Source organism: Triturus cristatus, chromosome 2_1 (genome assembly GCF_964204655.1).
Source record: "Triturus cristatus chromosome 2_1, aTriCri1.1, whole genome shotgun sequence".
In the NCBI taxonomy this organism is placed as follows: Eukaryota; Metazoa; Chordata; class Amphibia; order Caudata; family Salamandridae; genus Triturus; species Triturus cristatus.
This window is the reverse complement of record NC_140581.1, coordinates 1,096,424,248-1,096,446,350: the sequence shown is the minus strand read 5'-3', so window position 1 is coordinate 1,096,446,350 and position 22,103 is coordinate 1,096,424,248. Positions and strand designations below refer to the sequence as shown.

Here is a 22,103-nt window from a genome sequence, read left to right as displayed (position 1 = left end):
ATGACTCTCATCCATTTTCAGCAAGGCCTTTTCATTTCAACCATTCACTCGACACCAGGCTTTAGATGCCGACCATCTTTTACTAGGCCTCAATAGGCCACAATAGACCATCTTAATTTAAAAGAGACAAAAACAACGTTACCACAGCATAGTGATTAAACAGTGTTAACCCCACTAATACCCTTATGTGTATGTAATTATCTAGCCTTTGCAACATAGAAAAGCATTAATTCGAAAGCGTTTCGTGCTTTAAAAATAAACAGCACTCAGCAACGTTTAAACACGAAAACATGCACGTTATTGTTAATAAGCACACATATGCCTTCCCACGTGTAATTCTCTCGTGTTAAAACATACAGGTTGATCAGTATAAAACACTTACACAACACAAATGATTAATAATGAACAATTAATAATTAATATGACAAATAGACAAGCCAGAGCTTCAAAAACCAATGAATTTTCAAACAGAAAACTCTGCTCTAGCATCAGCAGCTGGTTTCTTGAGTAGGGGCATGACATCTGTGTGTTTCTCTTCTTCGGGGAAGGTGGTTGTAATAATAGATGCACTGAAGATGGTGTTGAGCTCACTGCTGATCATCTTAATTCCGAGGTTGAAGATGTGGTGGGGCAGGGGTCCATGGGTGCTCTTGGTTGGACAGAGTTCATGATGGATGTGGTGTCTTGCGTGGTGAGCTGGTCCCATGTGTTGAGCAGGTTGTTGTGTTCCTCATTTGTGGGAGGGAAATGGCTGAGGATTTTGGTGGATTGGGGTTTGAAGTTTCTGTAGATGGGGGAGATCTTGTCATGGAAGACATCCGCCAGGGAGTCGCAGAGTTCCTGTGAAGGAGTAATGGTGATTTCGGTAGTTAAGGGGCTGGAGAACTCTCTGACGATGTTGAAGAGTTCCTTGGTGTGGTTGGCTTTTGTTTTGATGCTCAACCAGGGTCCTTTTTGTTATCTTTTTCAGGAGTTGGTGGTATTTGTTGAGGGCTTCTTTGAATATTGTTCAGCCCATGGGCTCCGTGCTGGTGCACCATTTCCTTTCAAGTTGTTTGCAGGTGCTGTTGTGTTTCGATTTAGATGTCCGTACACAGGTTTTCCTAAATCATGTCCTTATATAGGCACAATTCGCAGTGCCCTTATTTAGGCATAGAATCCCAGTCCTTATTTAGGCATTAGCCATGCTATCCAAATACAGGCATGGTCACCTACATCCGTCCATCCCAACGTCACAAGTTCTTAGAAACCAGACCCTTAAGCCTTTGGGACATTCCCTAGCTAGGATTATTGATTTCTCCAAGAACTCATCTATTATGCATGAACTACTATTCCTTAGGGGTTCATTCGTGACGTCTTCCTCTGCCCGACTTTACGTCAATGCTAACATTCCTAAGTACCTTCCAGGTATAAATATACCTTCCCTTATCATGTCAAACCATGGCTCAACTGCACAGCTCGATACGGCTCGCCACGGCAAGTTCGGAAGAATTCGAGTCCTCGCCTGACGCACTGACCAGACGCTGTCATCCCTGCGCGCAGAGAATCCAGCTTCCAGTGTTCTGACTCCCTTCGCGGGGTGTTAGAGTTTGAGACCCCGAAAGAGATTCCCACCTCTCTCATTCTAAGGTATGGAGCTGATTAGAACCTAGAGGGACTCTTGGCATACAAACTTGGCATATGCAAAACTATAGCATGCCATACTATAGAATACAGCACCTACTTCTTACCTTGTACTACAATTAGGTTAGATACACTGGGGTAGAACGATTTAGAAGTAGCAAACGAGTATCCACTCTTTAGCCTTTGTTATTTATGTATGTGTATATGAATATGTGTCATAGCTGGAAGACAATGCTGTTGCAGTATTTTTTCTTCTTACTGCTTACGCTGTACGTATTATACCTCGTATACTGTCTTGCGATTGTAACAGCTCATATCTCTTACACGAGAAACAAGACTGTTCAATAAATCCTTTTATTGAAACGACTGTCTATCTATTTCTGTGTAACTCTGAAGAAACTAAGCATGCATGATTGACTGAGTGAAACTGTTATCTATTGTTTTCACGATTCTGAGACTGTTCCGATTCTAAGGGAAACAAAGTTGTCATGCTTATGCGGTTGCCAGAATCTACTCCCTTCTTGTTTATTCAAGGAGTTTCTAGTGGCCTCTGAGTTAGCTGGCACACAAAGTAATTAAGTTTAATGTACTCAGTAAAGGCATACTGACCTCAGCCCTATGCCACAACTATAGTGTATATTATTCCAATGCGCAGAGTCTATAAGGGAAATAGGAACTACACTACAGTGCACTCCATGGTTCTTAGTTGGGTACCAGCTGGTTTGCTTGGGGGTCCTCTGGGGCTTGGTGGGTTTGTTGGGGGCGACTCTGTTGGCACAGTCTGTGATTCAGATGGTGAAGTTCTTGACTGCCTATTTTAGGTTGGTTGAGTTGTGAGGGCAGAAGTTGTTGAGGGAGTCGGTCAATTGGCTCTCTGAGACATTGTTGCAGCTGTGGTGTGAAGTGCTGGATGGCTGGGGGGTCTTTGCCGGGGATTCTGAGATGGTGACGTGGATGATGGTGGGTCAGTCCAGGTGAGTTTGGTGACATGGCTGTGCTTCATTCTGTCACTGGCCTTGAAGATGGGGTTGAGTGTGCGTCCAGCGATGTGAGTGCGGTTGGTGGCCAGTTGAGTGAAGCCGATGTCGCTCATGATTTCGAGGAGGTTGGTGGTGTTGGTATCAGTGTTCTTGGATCCCTGTTTTGGGACTGTTGTAACCCAAAAACATTGGCGCCGCTTCAACTATGCAATGTATGGTGTTCTGCAGGGCTACAAAAACAAGGCTTTCACCTTCATACTTTGGTGCATTGAACTAAGTTCACTCGTGTCACCCATGGGTGTGAAAACAAACCTTGTAGAGCTGAATGAGAAACACAGTTAATGCAAGATTAGCTAATAACGCTAGGCCTGGATATATTGGGAACCCTTAAATTGTTTCTTTTTGATATACACACACACACACTTGAACCATTATTACATCATTACGGAGACATCCGTATTAATCATGGCTACCTTCTACGGGGAATAATGGAGTATGTATTGCCATGGGTTTGTCAAGCTTGAATCTTAAAATCTTAATCCACATTCTGTGGGTTTTCTAATTCTTTGAATCCATTTCACTTGAATCTGTTCATCTTCATGGTGGCTCCTAATGTGATAGAAGTCAATTACAGGGAAGCAGTTACTCAGCATCTCAAGCACTGAGGTTCTCCGATGCAGGGGGAGAGGTTACTTTTGTAGTAGCTGCTCACACCGAGTATGCCTTTGAGACATTTTACTGATGGGTGAAATTTGAGGCTACAGATGCTGCCTCCATCCAGTTTCAGGCTTTATCACCGGCTGCAAAATATAGGACTTTCCAAGATTTGAAAATCCCTTACATCGGCGGCTCCTCCACAAAGGTGAAGGAGTGTTGCCCCACTGCTTTCTTGCAGCACGAGAAGCAGAAACGTAAAATGGTAATAACTACCATTTTATGTTTCTGCTTCTCGCACTGCGAGAAAGCAGAAGGGCTAGGTGGGGGTGGGCGGGTGGACGGCTCTGCTCTAGGGCAGGGGAGGAGTGGTTTGCCCACTGCTGAGGGTGCTGACTGTTTGGTCGGCCCTCTGGGGCCACCCAAACCAGTCATGTACACTCTATAGTTCTCCATGCAGGCTGCAATGCAGCCTACACGGAGAACATGGCCTCCCCGTAAGCCCCTTCCTGGGCGGCATCCCGACCAATCACAGCGCTCCAAAGGAGCATTGTGATTAGCCTAGGGGAGGGTAGAAAGGCTGCCTGCTTCTTGAAGATAAAACGCGGGACCCAGCTGGCGAAAAGTTAGGTTTAAATATTTTTATTATTTATCAAATTAACACCCCCCGCTTGACTCCCCTGTGCGACTTCCCTACCACCCCCCCACCTGCGAGACATGCCAGCCGCGACTGATCCCTTTGACTTACCAGCAGAACTGGTTTGCTGGTGAGTTACCATACACGTACAGGAATTTCCACCTAGGACCCCTAAGAAATGAAGGGGTTGTGTGGCCAGTTTTGTGTGGTTACACACCAGTTCCTCACACTCGCTGAGGTGGTAGGGGTTTTAAATTACATTTTTGCCTTATACAGGAGCCTTGTATATAATTTGTACCAGGAACTCTAGACTTACTTTTGCAGCAGGATCAGCAGTTCAGGCACAGCTACACGCCATTAGTCAACAAACTATTACTGCTATCAGGGGGAAGGCGGCCGCGTAGTGTGGAGATTGCATTCTGGGTTTATCGCTATACGAACAAGTTAAAAGTGGTCTATCCACACACTACACCTCAAGACAAACATAGAATATTTACTATGTGCCGCCCTCTAGGGATGGTGCCATCCAAAGAGGAATGTAACACCTGGGGAAGCATATCTGCATGCACTTTCAGCTGCAAACATGGCACACCCTCATTGGCAGTTCTCCCTGAGTTTTGGGGGAGATATTCCATTTGAGGTTGTCTTCAGAGTTCCTATGTATGTGCCTTGCCTAGATAATCTTGGGAAAGTGGTGGATGAAGAAAAGCTTGACCTGAAAAAACGTTTGATTGTCTTAAAGGGTATCCAATCTGTTAGAGACAAGCTGTCTAATGTGAAACATTCTGAAGCCGCCACCAGTGAAGAGAAGACTGTAACCATTGCTGACAAATGCATCCATAAAGTAGGGGATCTAGTTCATGAAAAGATCCATGACAAAAAGCTTTTGAACCATTTTTTAGACCACCTGTTAAAGTCCTTGGGGTACAAGTTCAAATAACTGACATTCTGCCTCCTTTTTGGTGGTTGAAGGAAAAACAGACAGGTTTCCAACAACCACATGAAAAAGCACTATGTAGTCAGTTCTCAAACAGCAGACCATCTCAGACACCAAGAAGGATTCAGAGTAGAACCTCTAGCTGCACCCTACTCTGAAAATAATGCTCCTTAATGAGAGAAGCAACATCACTAGCTTGAGTTCCCAGCCGGGGATATTTGAGCATACTGCTTCTCCAATAATACACAGAGCAATGAACTTCATTGATGAATCTGATTCTGCCATCACTACAGTTGCAGATGTTTCACGCAACTCCACAATTTACCATGAAGTACCACCCGAATCTACATCAATCTAAATTTTGTTTTTTTGAGAATCAACTATTTATGAGAATGACATTGAACTTTGTACAAAGGATTTTTCATCAGGCTCAAAAGACCCACTATGCCATAAACTGCTTCTTGCCTATTAGTTCCATGACAGATACTTAATTCCACATTGGTCCTATGTTTGGACAACTCACGTAGTGTTTTTACACATCAAAGGGCTAGCAACAATGATCACTGTTCTACCGCTACTGAATAGACATTGTTCAAGAAACAACAATTGTACAACCTGTGGTTGGTGAACTACAGTCGAATCTTTCATTCCACAGTGCTAGAAAAAATCTCTAAGCTGAAACATCAGAGCTTATTTTGTGCCCGAGAGCATAGCTTAGAAGGTTCCCGATTAAATAATGGGACCTACTGAGATATTGCAATTACCATACGATTTGAAGGTTTCAATGAATGAGATTGTCATTCCTGGTTCTGTTTCAGACGACTGGGATACAGTGACTGTAAAATAAATAATGTCTGATTTACAGGCATACGCAACTTTGAACAATGAAGATCCTTATCTTAATTTGGTCAATTATAAAGAAATGTACTGTTATCATTACGATGCACACTATTACATAGAAAGAACTAGCTATCCTAGGGAAATATACAATTATACACAATAAGAACATTGTGAAGTTCCTATTCCTAATAGTTGCCAAAATTTCTTTCTTAACCCCTTCGACGCGCTTGACGGAACGGTTCCGTCATGCACGTCGGTTGGGCTGTGCTTATGACGGAACCGTTCCGTCATGGCCCCGCCCGCGCACGGAATCTTCAGCGTGGCGCGGAAATCCGCGCCGCGCTGAAGGGGTTAAAGGCATTACCTTACAGGTCACATTGTTCGGCCATCTATTTTTCACAAAATCCACGATAAAGTCAGAAGATTATAATGACCTCTAACAGGCTGATTTATTCAAATGAATTCAGTCAAAACCTAGTCATCCAAGGATATGATTATTGGAAAGAAAATATTGATGAGAAAAGCATTTGGGAAACAAATTTTTGGCAGATTCAAGGGAAAGATGCTTTACTTTGAGCGTGCATTACACATAAAGAAAATATTTTCTTGAACAAAATCATGCAGCGGAATACCTGACTGAGATTTGGTACTAAGATTGCTCACTGAAAATTAAAGTAAACAAAGATAGAAAGGTCATGTTTACAGTGAATACAGACTCTTTTCTATAAAGTTCTAAATAAGTATCATGTCCCAGTATTTGCAGAATCTTAAATCATAAACAAATGGCTGGTATTTTTCTTTGGAAAAGGTGGCAACCCTAGTTTTATTGAGAGCACAAACATTCTGAAATGTACGAAATAGGTAAGCAAAATCACACATTTTATTACTTACTTTTACTACCACAATTTGTGTCTGGTAATTTTGTATTCTGTGCATGTGTAATTTTTAATTTTCTGTCCACAGTACCAACGGAATTGGAATTTACTCCTAATAGAAAAATAAATACATCAGTCATTTGTTAAATTTTATTGTTTTTCACATTTAGATTGACATATTTACAAATGTACTTTTAAATTTGAAAGCAGATCAAATAAAGATTTATACATATGCCAAGATATCATGCAATGCGTCCTACCAATAGAAAATTACTTCCCTGTGAAAGTAACCAACCACATCAGTGTTTGATTGCATTAAGGAAAGATCACAGTACAGGAAATGTGAACATGTCACGAGGGGCCCACTGTTTGGCCCTCCCCCTCCAAGAATATGAATATTTGCTGAAGCTCTGCATAGAAAGCTACCTCTTCAGATAATTTAATTGCGCAAAAGCCTAAACAACTTACGGATCGGCCAGTTGTGAATGACTAATAATCAAAACACCTTTCTAACTTTCAGGGGATCTCTAGGACAAGAGGTTGAGATCTTTAAGAATTATAATAATTTATCTGATACTCCAAGCATTTCAAAATCCTACTTATTAAATGTAATAAATAGAGCTTTTCCTGTCCTAGTCATTCTCATGTAGAAAGTTGCCTTAAACATCTGCAAGCCTAGAATTCAGTGCTGAAATTGAGTACAAATTGTTCTGGGGACTCATAAATTGGGGGTCAAGCTGTGGCATAATAAGGGGCAGAGCTTGCAAAGTAGAGTCTGACAGTCATCTTATACATTTATTTAAAATAAAGTCTTGTGCAAAGAAATTGGCAACAAGACACAATTTGACAATAAATCTGTTGTTGCTTAATATTTGTTCACAAAGGGGCTGCATTTTAAAATACCTTGCAGGGTTAAGCCACCTACTGCAGAAGTTTGTGTGCCCAGCAATTTTGAGGGGACTAGAATAGCTGCAAGATAACTCTGGTGGTGAATGCAGTATTCGGACAGTTCTGTGTTGTACAGTCCCAGGTTTGAGTCACAAAAATAGCAGAGAGAGTTAATGTGCCTGCTACAAATCACATTTTGTAATATACAGATCACAGATTTGTACTTTATATTGATAGGTTGGAGGGTTACTCCTTTTGACACTGAGATAATTTTGTTGCTTCTAGTTCATAAGTTGTGTAGTTTCATGTGAGTTAGCAATGACAGAACTCTTTTGACTCCTGATAGACTGTGAAGAACTGTGATGTAGGTGTTAGAGGGCAGTGAAGTGAATGCGAGTTTATATTGCTGAGTTCCCGGTTACACACTGACAAAAAAGACGTGTAATCCTAAGCTCTGTTTGTGGCATAGTCATTGGTGGGCTTTGGTGGGTACCCAGGCTGGGAAGGATGCTACAACTGGCAACAAGATAAGGGATAAGCAACCTGAAGATTGACAGTAATCTCCCAGAGTTTTTCCTGTGATCCAGCAAACTGCTCGTGTGTGCCACACATGCCAAAGTGCAGAATCGACATTTGGCATATGTGGAGTCAAATCGCAACTCCAGCCAGAGTGAAGCATTTGAAAATAACAAAAGCTTCACTGAGAAGTCTACACATCGTTGTCCAAAAATGTGCTTGTAAATCCGTAAAAAGATAACGCTGTGATCAGAATCCCTGCGAGCCAGATCAACCAGGTGTCAGACATCAGACATTACAAACAGATGCCTAAAAGCAAAATGAACCAGATACAAGAAATGGTCATTGCTTACCAGAACTGAGTAAAGAGAGTCATTATACCACAGAGCTGGGTGGAATGGTCCCCGAGGAAGTGCTCGGGGTTTTGTTTAGGGAACCGTCCATAAACAAAGCAGAGCACCACCAAACTGCCGAGTGGGGCTCAGAACAACTCCAAAGGGCTTCAGTACAGTGAAGGGCTCCAATGAAGACCAAGAGGGAGGTCAAGGTTCCACAGACTGTCCAAGATGACACAGATACCAGCACAGCACAGGGCCTTAGAGATGGCTTGGATGAAAAAAAGGTCCTAGTGGACAGCAGACAGTGCTGGAGAGAACTCCACCCTCAGTGTCAGCCAATGTCATAAATGGTTACAATGCTGCCGCCTTCCTGAAAGCAATCAATAGAGCCAAAAAGCAAAATATTTGCGACAGATGGACTACTTAGATAGAGGCATTTGGTGAATGTATTGATGTGTTAGACGAAACAGATAACAAGAAAATGATCAACTACCTTATGAATCTAGCTGGTGAAGGTGTAAAAGAGGTCATAAAGAAAATACCACGAGCTGATGAAATTACATACTGTCAAATCAAAGCAGCCTTGAATCTCAAGTTCAATCCAATGCCAAATGTAGATTATGAAAGGTACATTTTCAGTCGAAGAACAAAGAAAAGTTGGTGAAACCATCAACAAATTTGTTGAAAGATAGGACACACTCATCAAACACTGTTAGTTCAATTAATTTAAAGATGAGGAATCTATACGCCTGAGAGTTATTGACAAATGCCTGTCAGATTCTTTCAGACAATGAATGCTGAGAGAAACTCTTAGTCTGGAGTGAGTTCTCATGGCTGCCAGAGCTGAAGAGTATGCTGATCGGCAAGTTGCTGACAAGGAGGCTGGAGATAGAAGAGCAAAGAGTGATATCTCCACGGTAAAATAAGTCATGCTTCAGGTGTGGATTTTTGTTTCAACACAAAAGTAAATGTCCCGCCATTGGACAGATTTGCAAAGGCTGAGGGAAGGAGAACCATTTTGTAATGTTTGCAAGGCGAAGGAAAAAGTAGGTGTGTAATGGCGGGAAGACAAAATTTCCACCTCAATGGTCCAGGAGCAACGTTCGAGGCATGCCCACAAGGCCAAGCGACAACACCACCTGAGGCAAATCAACACCAAACAAAGTCAACCGTCATCTAAATCATCGTCAAAAGGTCCTCAGTATCAATATCAAGAGAAAGTGAAGAAAATCATTGTGCAATGTTGATGTTTATCTCAGAAAAAAGTTTGCATGTTGGACTGGCCACATGTGAGGAAAAATATATGCCAAGGAAAAGCCGACATGACAAATCACGAAAGTCATTCAAAAGTCGTCTGAAGCTTACACTAAAAGTCAATGGTTTTTTAATTATTTTTATCGTCGACAGTGGTGCGTCGATAAACATTATGCTTGAGGAGAAATACAGCTAACTATCTCCCTTGACCCTACTTACGCTATCGAAAAGTAAAGTGTATACAGGGGCAGTATTGATTCCATTAAAAAGACAAGGATTATTTATAGCAATGATGAAACACAAGAAAACAAAAGTACAAGCACCCTTTCATGTATTTCAAGGTACGGCGTCAAGTGTTTGTTTACTCAGCACAGCTACTGATATCCATGATCTGATGAACTATAATATGAATGCTCATCATTAAATAGTAAGTCAGCTCCTTCTGTTGTTTCATGGGTTAGAAAAACTCGAGACTATCAAAGTACAATTACACATTAATGAGGTTGTCCGTCCTATTTCTCAAAACACAGACAAATTGCATTTCATTTACAGGAGACTGCTGAAAAATAACTTGAATCATGACTCAAACATGATATAATTGAGCGTTCCACTGGTCGAATGTCATGGGTTTCTCCCAAAGGGGTAGTCCACAAAAAAGGACAGTGAAGGAGCTGTATGCATCTGTGTTGACATGCGTCAAGCGAACAAGGCAATTGAAAGAGATCGAAATCCAGGTCCGCACATTGCTGACATGATAACACAATTGAATAGTGGGAAGATCTTCTCTCAGCTTGATTTGAATAAAGGAAAACATCAGTAGAAACGTAAGGAGAATTGCAGGTGCATTACAACCTTTTCTACACATATTGGTCTGTCCTGTTATCAAAGACTGAGTTTCAGTGTGTAATCAGCTGTAGAGCTTTTTCAAGATATCATTCGATGTATCATACAACCTGTCATGAATGTATTCAATTAAAGTGATGACATATTGGTTTTCGGAGCTACACAGAAGGAGCACAATAAAGCTCTCACGCAACTTTGAATGCTGAGAAATGTGAGTTTCATAAGACAAAGCTAAAATTATTTGGCCATATCTTTTCAGATGGGGGTATGACACCTGATCCAGCTTAAGTGCAAGTGTTATCAATTGCCAGGCCCCCATACAATGTTTTCATGTTACATTCATTCCTTGGCATGGCTATTTCTGTTCTAGATACATACAAGACTTTGCTACGGTGAATGCTCCATAAAGAGACTTGACAAAAAAGAATGTTTCATTTCATAGGCCACGTCAATGTGAGCAAAGCTTCAAGAAAATCAAACAAGCTATTGAGAATACTTTTGAAATTTCATACTTTGATCCAGATCTTCATACCGAGGTTGTTGTTGATGCTAGCCCTGTCAGGTTAGGTGCAATCCTTAAACAGCCCAGTGGACACCCAAATGCTTGTAGAAATTTCGTGACAGATGCAAGCATAAGTTTGTCCCAAACTGAACATGCTTATTCACAACCTGAGAAAGAAAGTTTAGCAGTGGTTTAGACTTGTGAACATTTCCATGCATTCTTCTATGGAAAGCCTTTCACCCTTGTGACAGATCATCATGCATTGCTGACAATCCTTGGCAATCCAAAGATCCTTCCTTGCATTGCATGCTGGGGTCTAAGATTACAAGAATACAACAACACAATCGTGCACCATCCAGAGAAAGAGCAAAACCCGGCAGACTACTTTCTCAAGAGTGCCTCTGCAGTGCCCTGGTACCCGTGTCAAGACAGAAGAAGCCTACATAAACTTAATTTTTAAATCAAGCACACCAGCTGCCATTTCTTTAGAATAAATTGTCACTGCAACAAGTTAAGATAGTGAAATTTTAAAACTAAAAGACATTACCAACCTTCAACCTTGGAACCAGCACTCTCTACCTCTTTCCAGTGACAGCGAATACCAGAAGTTTAAAATGTTAAAGATGAACTCTCCGTTACTCAAGAAGGCAGTATCCTAAGGGGTTTGAGAATTGTTATTCCCGAGAGTCTGTGACAACAGATAATTGAAGTGGCACATGAAGAACTTTGTGGAATCGTTGCCACTAAAAGAGATCTCCAAGACTGAGACTGGTGTCCTCGCCTAGATGAGAGAGTGGAAAGAGAATTGAAGGACTTTCCTCTATGTAACTGCCTTTGATCGAAAACCACTCAACACATCTTAAACATGTCAGAGTTGCCAAAGCATGTTTGGGAAAGAATTGTTGTTAACTTCTTTTGCCGCTTGACAATGGATGATTATAGACAACAGAGGCTACCCTGAAAACCTGAACCAGGGGCAAATATGGTAATCCTAACAATTGTTCAAGATAACATAACATATATCAAACAATGCCAAATAATAAAATCAAAATCATTCAAATTAATAAAAAAAAGAAGAAAGAAGAAAAAGATGAGAGAAAAAAGGAATTTGTTTAAGAGAAATTATATATATGAAATATACATGGAGGGAACCCATGTACAACAGAGCATCAATTCATCGAAAGTTTATGATAAATTTCATTAAAATTATTAAAACATAGAAGACAATGACGCTCAAAACACAGTACACAAACAATACATCGACAATACAGTATGTAATCAAGGAAGTGGCAAAGGGAAGGGTTTATACATAAACAGAAGGGTTCAGGACAAGACTAGAACAACACAATGCATAACAATGCGTACTTCATTTATTGCGGCCACATCAATGCGTCAACGACGTTTTGACTGTTGTAGGCATTCATGGTCATCATCAGGACAAAAAGATAGCTACATGAGCGTCCAGAACACAGAACTGCAATATCTCATCTTTTCTGGTGATAAATCCAGCAGATAATGATTTATAAGATACCAAGGACTGGTCGGTAAATGAATTAATTAACAAAGAAGATATCATGTGTAGGACGATCCGCACATAGAATTTAGGCGAATCAGCCAGGAATTTTTGAAAAAGAACTTAATCAAGCACACAGAAGATTAGTGCGATGGGGCATGTTCCAGACAAATCAAGACAAACCACTCAGGCTCTCACGTTTCTCGTTCACATCCCAAAATGAAGAAAAATGTATAATAAACTTTCGATGAATTGATGCTCTGTTTTAGAGTCAGAGAGAGGCTTGTAAAACCTTTTACAAAAAAATACATCCTCAGGGCTACCTCACATTTATTATTCAGAGAAACACATTTTGGAACACAAAATATCACAAAAGAAATACTGGGCTACACATTTGTTGCTACTGGAAAAACACATTCATAGCAATAGAAAATGCTATTTTGCAGATGTCGCATAAATTATTTATCCAGTTCTAAGTCATGCTATATCCAAAACAGTCAACCTTTGATTGGTGTTCTAGGAGAACACTTGCATGCTAGCTAAGATGGCACATCCACTCTTAAGGTATAAATATTGTTATCATTTTTTCATCAGTATTATTAACTAGAATGTGACACTCTCTGTGTTTGTGTAAGCAGAAATGCTTTGTCTCTTGGTGAAAATTCTTTTATTTCAGCTTTCCAAGCCATAGACATTTGTACCAGAATAAACTAAGCATACAATAACATGAGTGATAAAAAAAAGTACATTTAACAATAAAATATAATCAATAGTTAAAATCAATTGACTTAAAAATTTGCAAAGTAGGAAGGAGGGGTTCCGGTGCGGGTCCTGGTCGCGTGCAGGTACCTGCACGCGACCAGGACCCGCTCCAACCCCACCCCCCGCGAGACCCCCATTGAATGAACCGTGTGCCGCCTGAAATGAATTAAATTCCCGGCACCGGAACCCCTCCTTCATAGATTGATCAGGTTGGATAAAGTTTTGTATTCAAGCCATTGTTCTTTCTCGAGGCCTTCACTGCTGTGGCGATACCACCGGTGCAACATTCTCAATTGTCGACACCTCCATTACTTACCTTCCCATATGCTAAAGTTCATATGCTCACATTTGTCCTGAAGATGAACTCGAATAATTGAGTTCGAAACGTCGTCGACCTTACGCAACTTGAACCTTTTGTACTGATTTAACCAAGAAAAATGGTTCTCTATTGTTGCCAATGCGATGCTCTCTTTTAAAAGTTCACCCTCACCTGCACGTCACGCTTGTTGTCACTAAATATGTGAGCACTTGAATTCATCCTATGTATAATAAATAAGTGTCATATATTGACCTCTCCTGTCCCTTTTTCTCTATATTAAGTATCATTCTCCCATATGAGTCTTTGAACCTATACAAAATCATCCGCCCTCTTAAGGGCTTCTCTTTGTCCTGGACCTTCTTAGGCCATCCAGAACCATTGTTCCCTTCTACATTGTATCACCTCAGGTTCGCATAAGGGGTACCCTTGTCCTTCATAAACACATTAAAAATTTGCAAAGTCACATCCCAAACAAATCCAACCCCCGCCCCCCCAAAGGATCATACAATAAACACAAAGCACTCCACCCATACCTAGGCCGTCGCCCTCATTCGGTATCAATATTAAAGTACAAAATGCTAAATATTTAGTAGCTGCTCTCGAATGTAGGGAAGAGGCCTTGCGCCTAACCATGCTACATAGCCCCTGAATATTTAGTCAATGCACAAGCATATAATGGTTGATAGACCTTTTTTAATATGCGCAGTGTGGCAACATGACTATCTGTACCCAACTGCCTACAAAGAGGGGACAGCCAGGCATGTTGAGCACGGGCATAGGCAGGGTATACAATTTCTAAATTTGCACTTAATAGTCAATCAATTTACACTTGTGGGTCGAATCTACATGGGACAATGACGTTGTGAATTGGACCCAGAATAGTGGCTAGTGGGCAAAAGTGGAGCAAATGATTTATATTTATATAGTTAATTCACCTTTTAATTGGTCTCCCCAAACATACCGGATTGCTGGCATATTTTGAATCTGAAAGCTGGAACACTGCTTAACAGTTCACAGTGCCTGTGCTCAGCCCCATTAATTGGTTTGTAAAAGCAAAACATAGGCGCTTGTGCCCAAATGTTTTTGTAGTAATGAAGTCCAGTAGCCGAGATGTAGTTTATGTAGATTTATTAAATTGCTGTTACAAGATGTAGAGTTCATTTGATGCAGCTCCACCAGGAGCAGTTTGCCTGCTGCTCAGCCCATACTCCAACTGTCACACTCAAGTATCCAACCACCCAAACATTCCATTCATATCCTTCACACCAACATTCCATGCATCACATTCACACTGGCTGGGCAGCTAGGGAGAAAGTAACAAGATAAATACAATACAGGTTACTACAGTTTTCTCAGTGACATTGTCCAGTTCCATCACTGGCAGCACCCAGTGTCTGCATATAATTTAATTTAATTTATTTGTGGGTTTATATAGCGCTAGAATCGACTCCCGGAGGAGTATCTCCGCGCTTCGACCGCTGGGGAACCCGTCCTGGCTCACCCTGAGAGATGGTCCCTAATGGGTATCTCTAAGGTGTGACCAAGCATCTCTGGCGGTCTGGGCGGGCCGTTGTGAAGATGAGGCAAGCTAATGCCCAGAGTTGCCGAGTGTGGTCCCTGACTGGAGTAGGCACCGAGGAGAGAATTATCGAGCCCACTGACCCTGGTCCACGACCCTGCCGCGTCGGGAATCGAACCCTGGTCCCGGGCCGTCCTCTGCTTACGGGTCTGCCGCCTCTAACCAGTGAGCCACACCTCTCCACCATGAGAATGCCAAAGCTAGATTGCAGTGAGCAAGCAAACCGAGCCAGGCGTTTTCCCATTAAGGGAATTTTGAGTCAGAATCCCCATGGTAGAAATGTTCTCCCTGAGTACTTTCCATGTTTTAAAATCTGTGTAATTTCTTCACGCACTTTCCCTTGGAATTGTAATTACAATTGGATTACAATATGAGACCATTGCTTTGTGTGCTCTAGATAGATGGTGCCTGGTGTACCTACCAATACCTTTATGAGTCACTGAGTGGCATTGGCAGAAATTTGTATGCCTTCAGCCTCAAATCTAGAGCTCTCAGTTGTGCTGTCAAGAACACCCTAAATCCCTGCAACACCTAGAAGCAACTCAGTTCACAGCATGAGCTATAAAAGACTTGTATGCTATATGACCGCAACACCTAGAGGCAACTCAGTTCACAGTATGATCTATAGAATACTTGTTTGTCACAAGAAAAAGAAAAAAACACCTGATCTTCGTGACAGGAACCCTGAGAACTTTAACGATTATGGTGCTTGCCACCACTGTTTTCTGGGCATTGACGGCATTAGAGTTGGCGAAGTTGGAGTTTTACTACTGAAGTACGAGATAGCTGAATTATGCCATGTACTGCCACTCTCTACTAGACAATGTTATCATCAAGCCAGTGTTGTATTTTTTCTAAAAAGCCTTACTTTCATCCTCTCCGGAAATGTAACTGCTTTTGAATGAATTGAATCTTGGCTGGTGGTGAGATCCAGAGCTTGGCGGCTTGTACTGACAAAGAGAAGCCTGTAAGGGGACTCTAATCCCCAGTTTCCTTCGTGGTAGGAGCTGCCACTGCGACCCTTGACCTCCCGCTCGCTCCCGGAGGTGCTTAAGAGGGGCCAGTGACTCCCGCAGCGCGGGTCAACAGAAGCCTGCAGGGTGACTCTAATCCCCAGTTTCGTTTGTGGCAGGAGCCGCCACCCAGATGCTTTACCTCCCGCTTGCGCCCGGAGGCGCTTGAGAGGGGCCAGTGACTCCCGCAGCATAGGACGCGTGCGGGTGTGCCTGGGCCGCATTCAGGCGAAGCCCGGGCCAACGGTGGGCCTGTCTGCGCCCGTCAGCAGCAGGAGGAGGCAGGGCTGGGCCTCCCCTCTTTAATGTGTGTTCTATCAATGACTTTTATTCATCCGCTTTCTGGGCCTGGGAAGATTCCACCTGCTATGGTACTGTAAACTTCGACCGTTATATTTTGTTGTTACTTTATCATTAGTACACGTAGTTTTGATTTTAGTTTGTGGTGTTCTCCATGTGGTTATGGGGAAAAGGAAACAACCGAGTTCTGCCTTAGCGAAATCTCCTCCAAAATCACGGCAGTCCATCATGAATTTCATAACAGGGGCAATGGGGGCCATCAAGAAGCAAATTTCATGTGTGGAGGCAACTCTAACTCCTTGCACTGGCCGTGAACCCCCAAACTTATGCATATCTTCCTCAACCTCGGACCAGTTACCTAAATTGCAGCCCACATGTCTAAATACTGCGAAAAAGAATGAGTCTGATCAAAATCTTACTCTTGTTTCACCAGGCACCTCGAATCCTATGACCCCACCTAAACGGCCCAAAATGTCCAGAATTCATTCTGCTAAGACCAACACGACACCATGTGATGGGAAATTAAAGGTTACAAAAAGGGTATCTATATCAAAACCGGGCCCTAGCTCAAAACTGCAGGGAGATTTGAGCAAATTATTGCCCTTTGTACCGTCTGACCCCCTGGACTGCTCTTCACTAACGACTTCCATGCAAGCATTGATAGATCTTATTAAATCTTCTGTGTGTAGTCTTACAGATTGACTTAAAGCTGTTGAAAATGATGTGTTATCATGTGCAGAAAGATTGGGTTCAGCGAATATGCACACTGGGAATGGAAGGGTACGGACCAACTGATTACTGTAGTACTGATGGTGCTGTTTTTAGAACGCTAATATCCCCCCCAGTACAGCAACATGTTATGGGGATAAGTGAGGTGCCCCTTCAACCACTCCAACCCCTTCACGAAGTGTCAACTACAGTGACCCAGACACAACGCGCTCCTCCTGTGGACGAAGTAAGGGCTCATAATAGGGGGACATCACCAACGTCCCAGTTTAATACCTATGCGGGGAGTATAGCCCTTACACATACCCCACCTGCCAGGGATAAACTAGATCTCCCTCCTGATGTCACCCCGTATGTGGTCATCTTGGCAAACGTTCCGCCCATAGTGTCTCTGCACCATGAATCATGGGACTCACTGAGGAATAAATCTCTAAATTGGATACATTCTCAAGTGGGTTTGGGGGAACACTTTTTGCAGATTTCAAGATGGCAAGACAGGTTGGGTGGGTCGGAAGGGCTACCAAAGTGTTTCAAGTTGATTGTGTGGGGCTCTCCTTCAAATCCCCAGGACTGGTTAATGACATATTGGGTCAGGCAAATGTAATGCCCTCAACCCAAAACCAAATTAAAGTCCTCCTGCTTGGTTTCTTTTATAAGCCCCCTAGGCAACCGTTCTGTCAGCCAAATGCTTTGACGCAATGACTCCCCCCAATTCAACGCACTCTGCAACAACCTCACACTAATTTAAACTATGTAAATCTTCCCCTGTATGCTTTAGCAACCTCCAATAGGTTTGACACTCTCTCCAGCCTTACTGGGGTAGATTGACCAGAGGGAAAAGCATTGGTGGGCACCACATTGCAAAATCCCAGTCTTACAAATCCGACTTCTGTTGATAATACACAGCCAGAGATGGGTTTTAAAGTCCTAACGATCGCGGAACCATCACCAACAAGCAAGGAGGTAATTGGGGACTCCATGGCCCCAGATCTAAATAACATCGCAGCTCTATCTTGGAATGTAGCGGGGCTGCATAGCAAGCTCAACTCTCCTGATTGGCTTAAATTCACAGCTAACTTCACTATTGTTTGCTTACAAGAAACTTGGGTTGTTGATCCATGTCACCTCAACGGTTTTAAAACTTTCACTTCTCCAGCTATTTCATCAAGATATGGTAGAAACAAGGGTGGTCTCTGTATTTATGTGTCAAATAAACTAGCCTCCTCTAAAGTAAATCTTAAGACACCTAGCACTTTTGATCAAATTGTTTGTATTGCTTGTTCTGTATCTTCTAAACTGATCTTAGTTAATTTTTACAATAATGCTTGCGATGCAGATATATTGGTCATATTTACTTGACGCCGATTTGGAATCCATTCTTTCGAAGGGGAATGGTGATAACATCCTAATTTGGGTGGGGGGATTTCAACATTCAATCTTGTAAACTGCCTTCCAAAAGTATTTCCGGCATGACCTCACCATTAACCCCTTCAGCGCGGCGCGGATTACCGCGCTGTGCTGAAGGGTCTATTACGCGGGCGGGGCCATGACGGAGCGGTTCCGTCATACGCACAGCGCAACCGACGCGCATGACGGAACCGCTCCGTCACTCGCATCGATGTGGTTAAATGAAGAGGCCACTCATTTCTTACATTCAGACTATGGTAAGAAGCTTTACAAGCATATTTTTAAATATGCTCTAGGCTTTAGTAATCAATTTGGCAACATCCCCACTGAGGTACTTTGTACCTTTAATGGCACTATGGGTAATAGTGTCATAGACTTTTTGCTTTTCCCTAATCGTTATTCGGCACTAGTCACTAATTTTACACTACACGATTGTGCAATGAGTGACCATTGCCCTCAGCGCCTAGCGCTAAACCCTGGGTTAGCAAAAGCCCAAAGGGCCTGTCACCCCACTCTAGCCGAGGAGAACCTAGAGTCCTCTCGAATTAATGGTTACACTTTATTTTGGTCTATGATTGACCCGACTGGCTTCTTAGAGAAATTAATTCAGCAGCAACAGAGTGCTTTTGATGTTTGTCTGGATAATTTGGAGGATGCCTCTGCTATCATCTTTTGGCCAAATTACCAGAGCGATTAAAGTGGGGTTAACATCTAAGCAGAAAACAGGAGCGGCAAAGAGGAAGGGCTGGTTTGACCAGACATGCAGTGAGACCCACAAAAAAACTCATAGGAGCTCTGAAAAACAATCCTAGGAACAAGGAGGAGGTTCAGCATTGGAGACGGGAATATAGGTTTACCCTAAAGAATTGTAAAAAAGCCCTAAAAGAGGAGACGTGGGTAAACTGTAAGAGGCGAGCCATAGTAATGATACAACCGCATTTTAGCGTGTTATCAATTCCCCTTTTTTTAGTGAAGGTGATAAACCAAAAATAGAGGCTGCAGTGAGTGAAGAGGATTGGGTAGCACATTTGTCCACCCTATACTCAGCCACTACAGATTGTGTCATCTATGATCCTGTTCCAGCTCCTACGGTAGATCCACTGACACTCACTCTCACCCCTGATTGGTCTGCCCTAAACTCCAGCACTGGAAGAGGTTTACCTTGCTATTAGTTCAAGTAAGGGAAATAAAGCTTCAGGACCGGATGGAGTCCCGATAGACATGTTTAAAGCTAATATCGATCTTTGGGCCTCCTCTTCTTACCCATGTTTTTAGATCTTATCAGAGTGTGGGGTTCCCATCATCATGGGTAGAGTCTCAGATTGTACCTATATTTAAAAAATGTGATCGCAGCTGCCCAGCGCATTATAGACCAATCTCCTTACTAGATTAGCTGATTAAGGTGGTTGGCCGTATTCTGTTAGCTAGACTACAAAGCTGGGCGGATTGCTATAATAAGATCTCTGACTTACAATATGGATTCCAACAGGGAATTGGCACCAGGGTGCAAGCTATTAATTTGAATCTGCTAATGGGTAAATAGGTGTATGTCAAAAGTGGCAACCTATATATGGTTTTTGTTGATTTATCATCAGCTTTCAATTGTGTAATCCACGAAAAGCTGTGGTTTTTAATGAGCTTGATGGCTATTAACTTTTTAAGACACTTATACTCAAACAGCTATGAAAGGGTACATTTCGGTATAAAGGGCGAGTGTACATGCCCCTTTAGAATTTAAAAAGGGGCTCGCCAAGGGTGCGTACTTGCCCCTTTTTTATTCAACCTGTAGATTAATGATTTGGGTAACACACTTGCAAGTACCTGCGTGGATCTGCCACAAGTTAAGCACCAGCCAATACCCGTTCTGCTTTATGCGGCTGACGCTGTACTTATGGCACACACTCCTCTGGCTCTGCAGCGTCTTCTTGACAGTTTTGTCATTTTTATGGAAAATTTGGGGTTACGAGTTAATATAAGTAAGACATTTGTCATGAAAGTGGACCGTAATTCAACTGTCGCAACATTTTTATAGGAAAATGTATTTTACCTTTAACCCCGACCTTCTCCTATTTGGGGATTTTATTTGACTATGAAGGGAATTGGAAAGTGCTATTAACTTGAGAAGATTGCAATTTGTTAGATCTATCATGGCCCTTCGTAATTTTGCAAGAAAATTGGGGAATATCCAACTGAAAGAAATGTTAACCACATACTATGCAAAATGTAGAACTATTGCAATATACAGTTCTGAAATATGGGGATACGCAAACGTTGAATCACTACAGGTTGTGGAAAATGCCTTTTTTTTAAAATCTTTTAGCACTCCCTTCTAGCTGTTCAAACTTTGTATGTCACTCTGAACTGGGAACTAATTACTTAATATATTTGGTCAAGATTCAGTCAGTCCTGCTTTGGCACAAAATACGGACCTTGGACTATATAACTTGAACCGTGCCATATTAAAGAACTGTTGTGACTCAGAGCTTGCTTTAAAAATTCCTTGGTTAAAGTTTATGAAGAGCTTTATGTTAGACATTGGTCACCCGGAATTTTATGATCAACCTGAATCTTTGACAACCATTTCCAGGAAAGCACTAAAAACAGAGGGGCAGATTTACAAGCCTGTTGCGCCACTTTTGCGTCACTTTTAACATGGGAAAAGTGACGCAAAAGTGGCGCAAGGGGCTTGTAAATCTGCCCCAGAGTGTTTAAATGAACTGGAGGACTCAATATTGTATGTGTAGTTGGCCAAACCGACTATGCAACATAACCAAATGGTTTTGACCACCTTTTTCTATGCAACCGTATCTTTTTAATGTTTTTAATGCCCATCACAAATGTGCTTTAGGCTAAATACATTACACAGCCTGATAAGTTTCCCAACAATTGGTCCAATGATCTACTGCTTTGCCCTTGTGATAATGTGTCTCAATAATCAACCATACATATAGTGTTCTTTTGTAAATTTTATATAGACCTGAGAATATTTTTTATTATACCTTTATTGAAATTTTTCAATTTTAAACAATGCAGGCAGGCATTTTTACACTTGCAACTTCTTCCAAATGTTTACACAGGTGTGTTACTTGCAAGGTTTCTTAGGGCCTGTGGTATGCTAAAGTGTGAACTGCCTTTTTAGTATCTTTATTTTTATTGTACCATTTCTGTTTATTAATGAACTGTAGTTTTTATTTACTCTTTTATGATATACCTTGTGTGACTCGAAGAAAAATGAAATTGAATACTTGAAAAACAAAATTGCAGAACCACAACATCTCAGGGAAAATCACGCTTAGGAAATATACCATGCATGAAATATATCAGTTAGTGCATCACTTACTTTGATTACTTTTAGAGTTCTTGCAAACATTGTCGAGAATTTGTTTTTTTCCTTTTAAAGTTAAGGACTTGAAAGACAACACCTGGGAGGGTCCTTTTTTAAAGTCTGATTTTAAATACTGTTAGTGCTATACACCCCTCCACCTACAAGCCCTGATTCCCACATTCACACTCACATATGCTCTCGCTCTCTCTCTTTCTCTCTCTTACACACACAAAACACAGACACACTAGTGGTGTGTAAAAAGGACAGCACCC

At 41.9% G+C, this 22,103-nt stretch overlaps 1 protein-coding gene across 1 annotated transcript in view; it reads right to left on the bottom strand.

Moving 5' to 3' along the window:
* LOC146866425 (uncharacterized) overlaps positions 1-22,103 on the bottom strand; it is a 93,719-nt gene that overhangs the window by 30,052 nt on the left and 41,564 nt on the right. Inside the window, exon 2 of the mRNA XM_085640858.1 lies at positions 6,563-6,658. Within this exon, the coding sequence (XP_085496984.1) occupies positions 6,563-6,658 (96 nt within the window). The remainder of the gene's footprint in view (positions 1-6,562; positions 6,659-22,103) is intronic.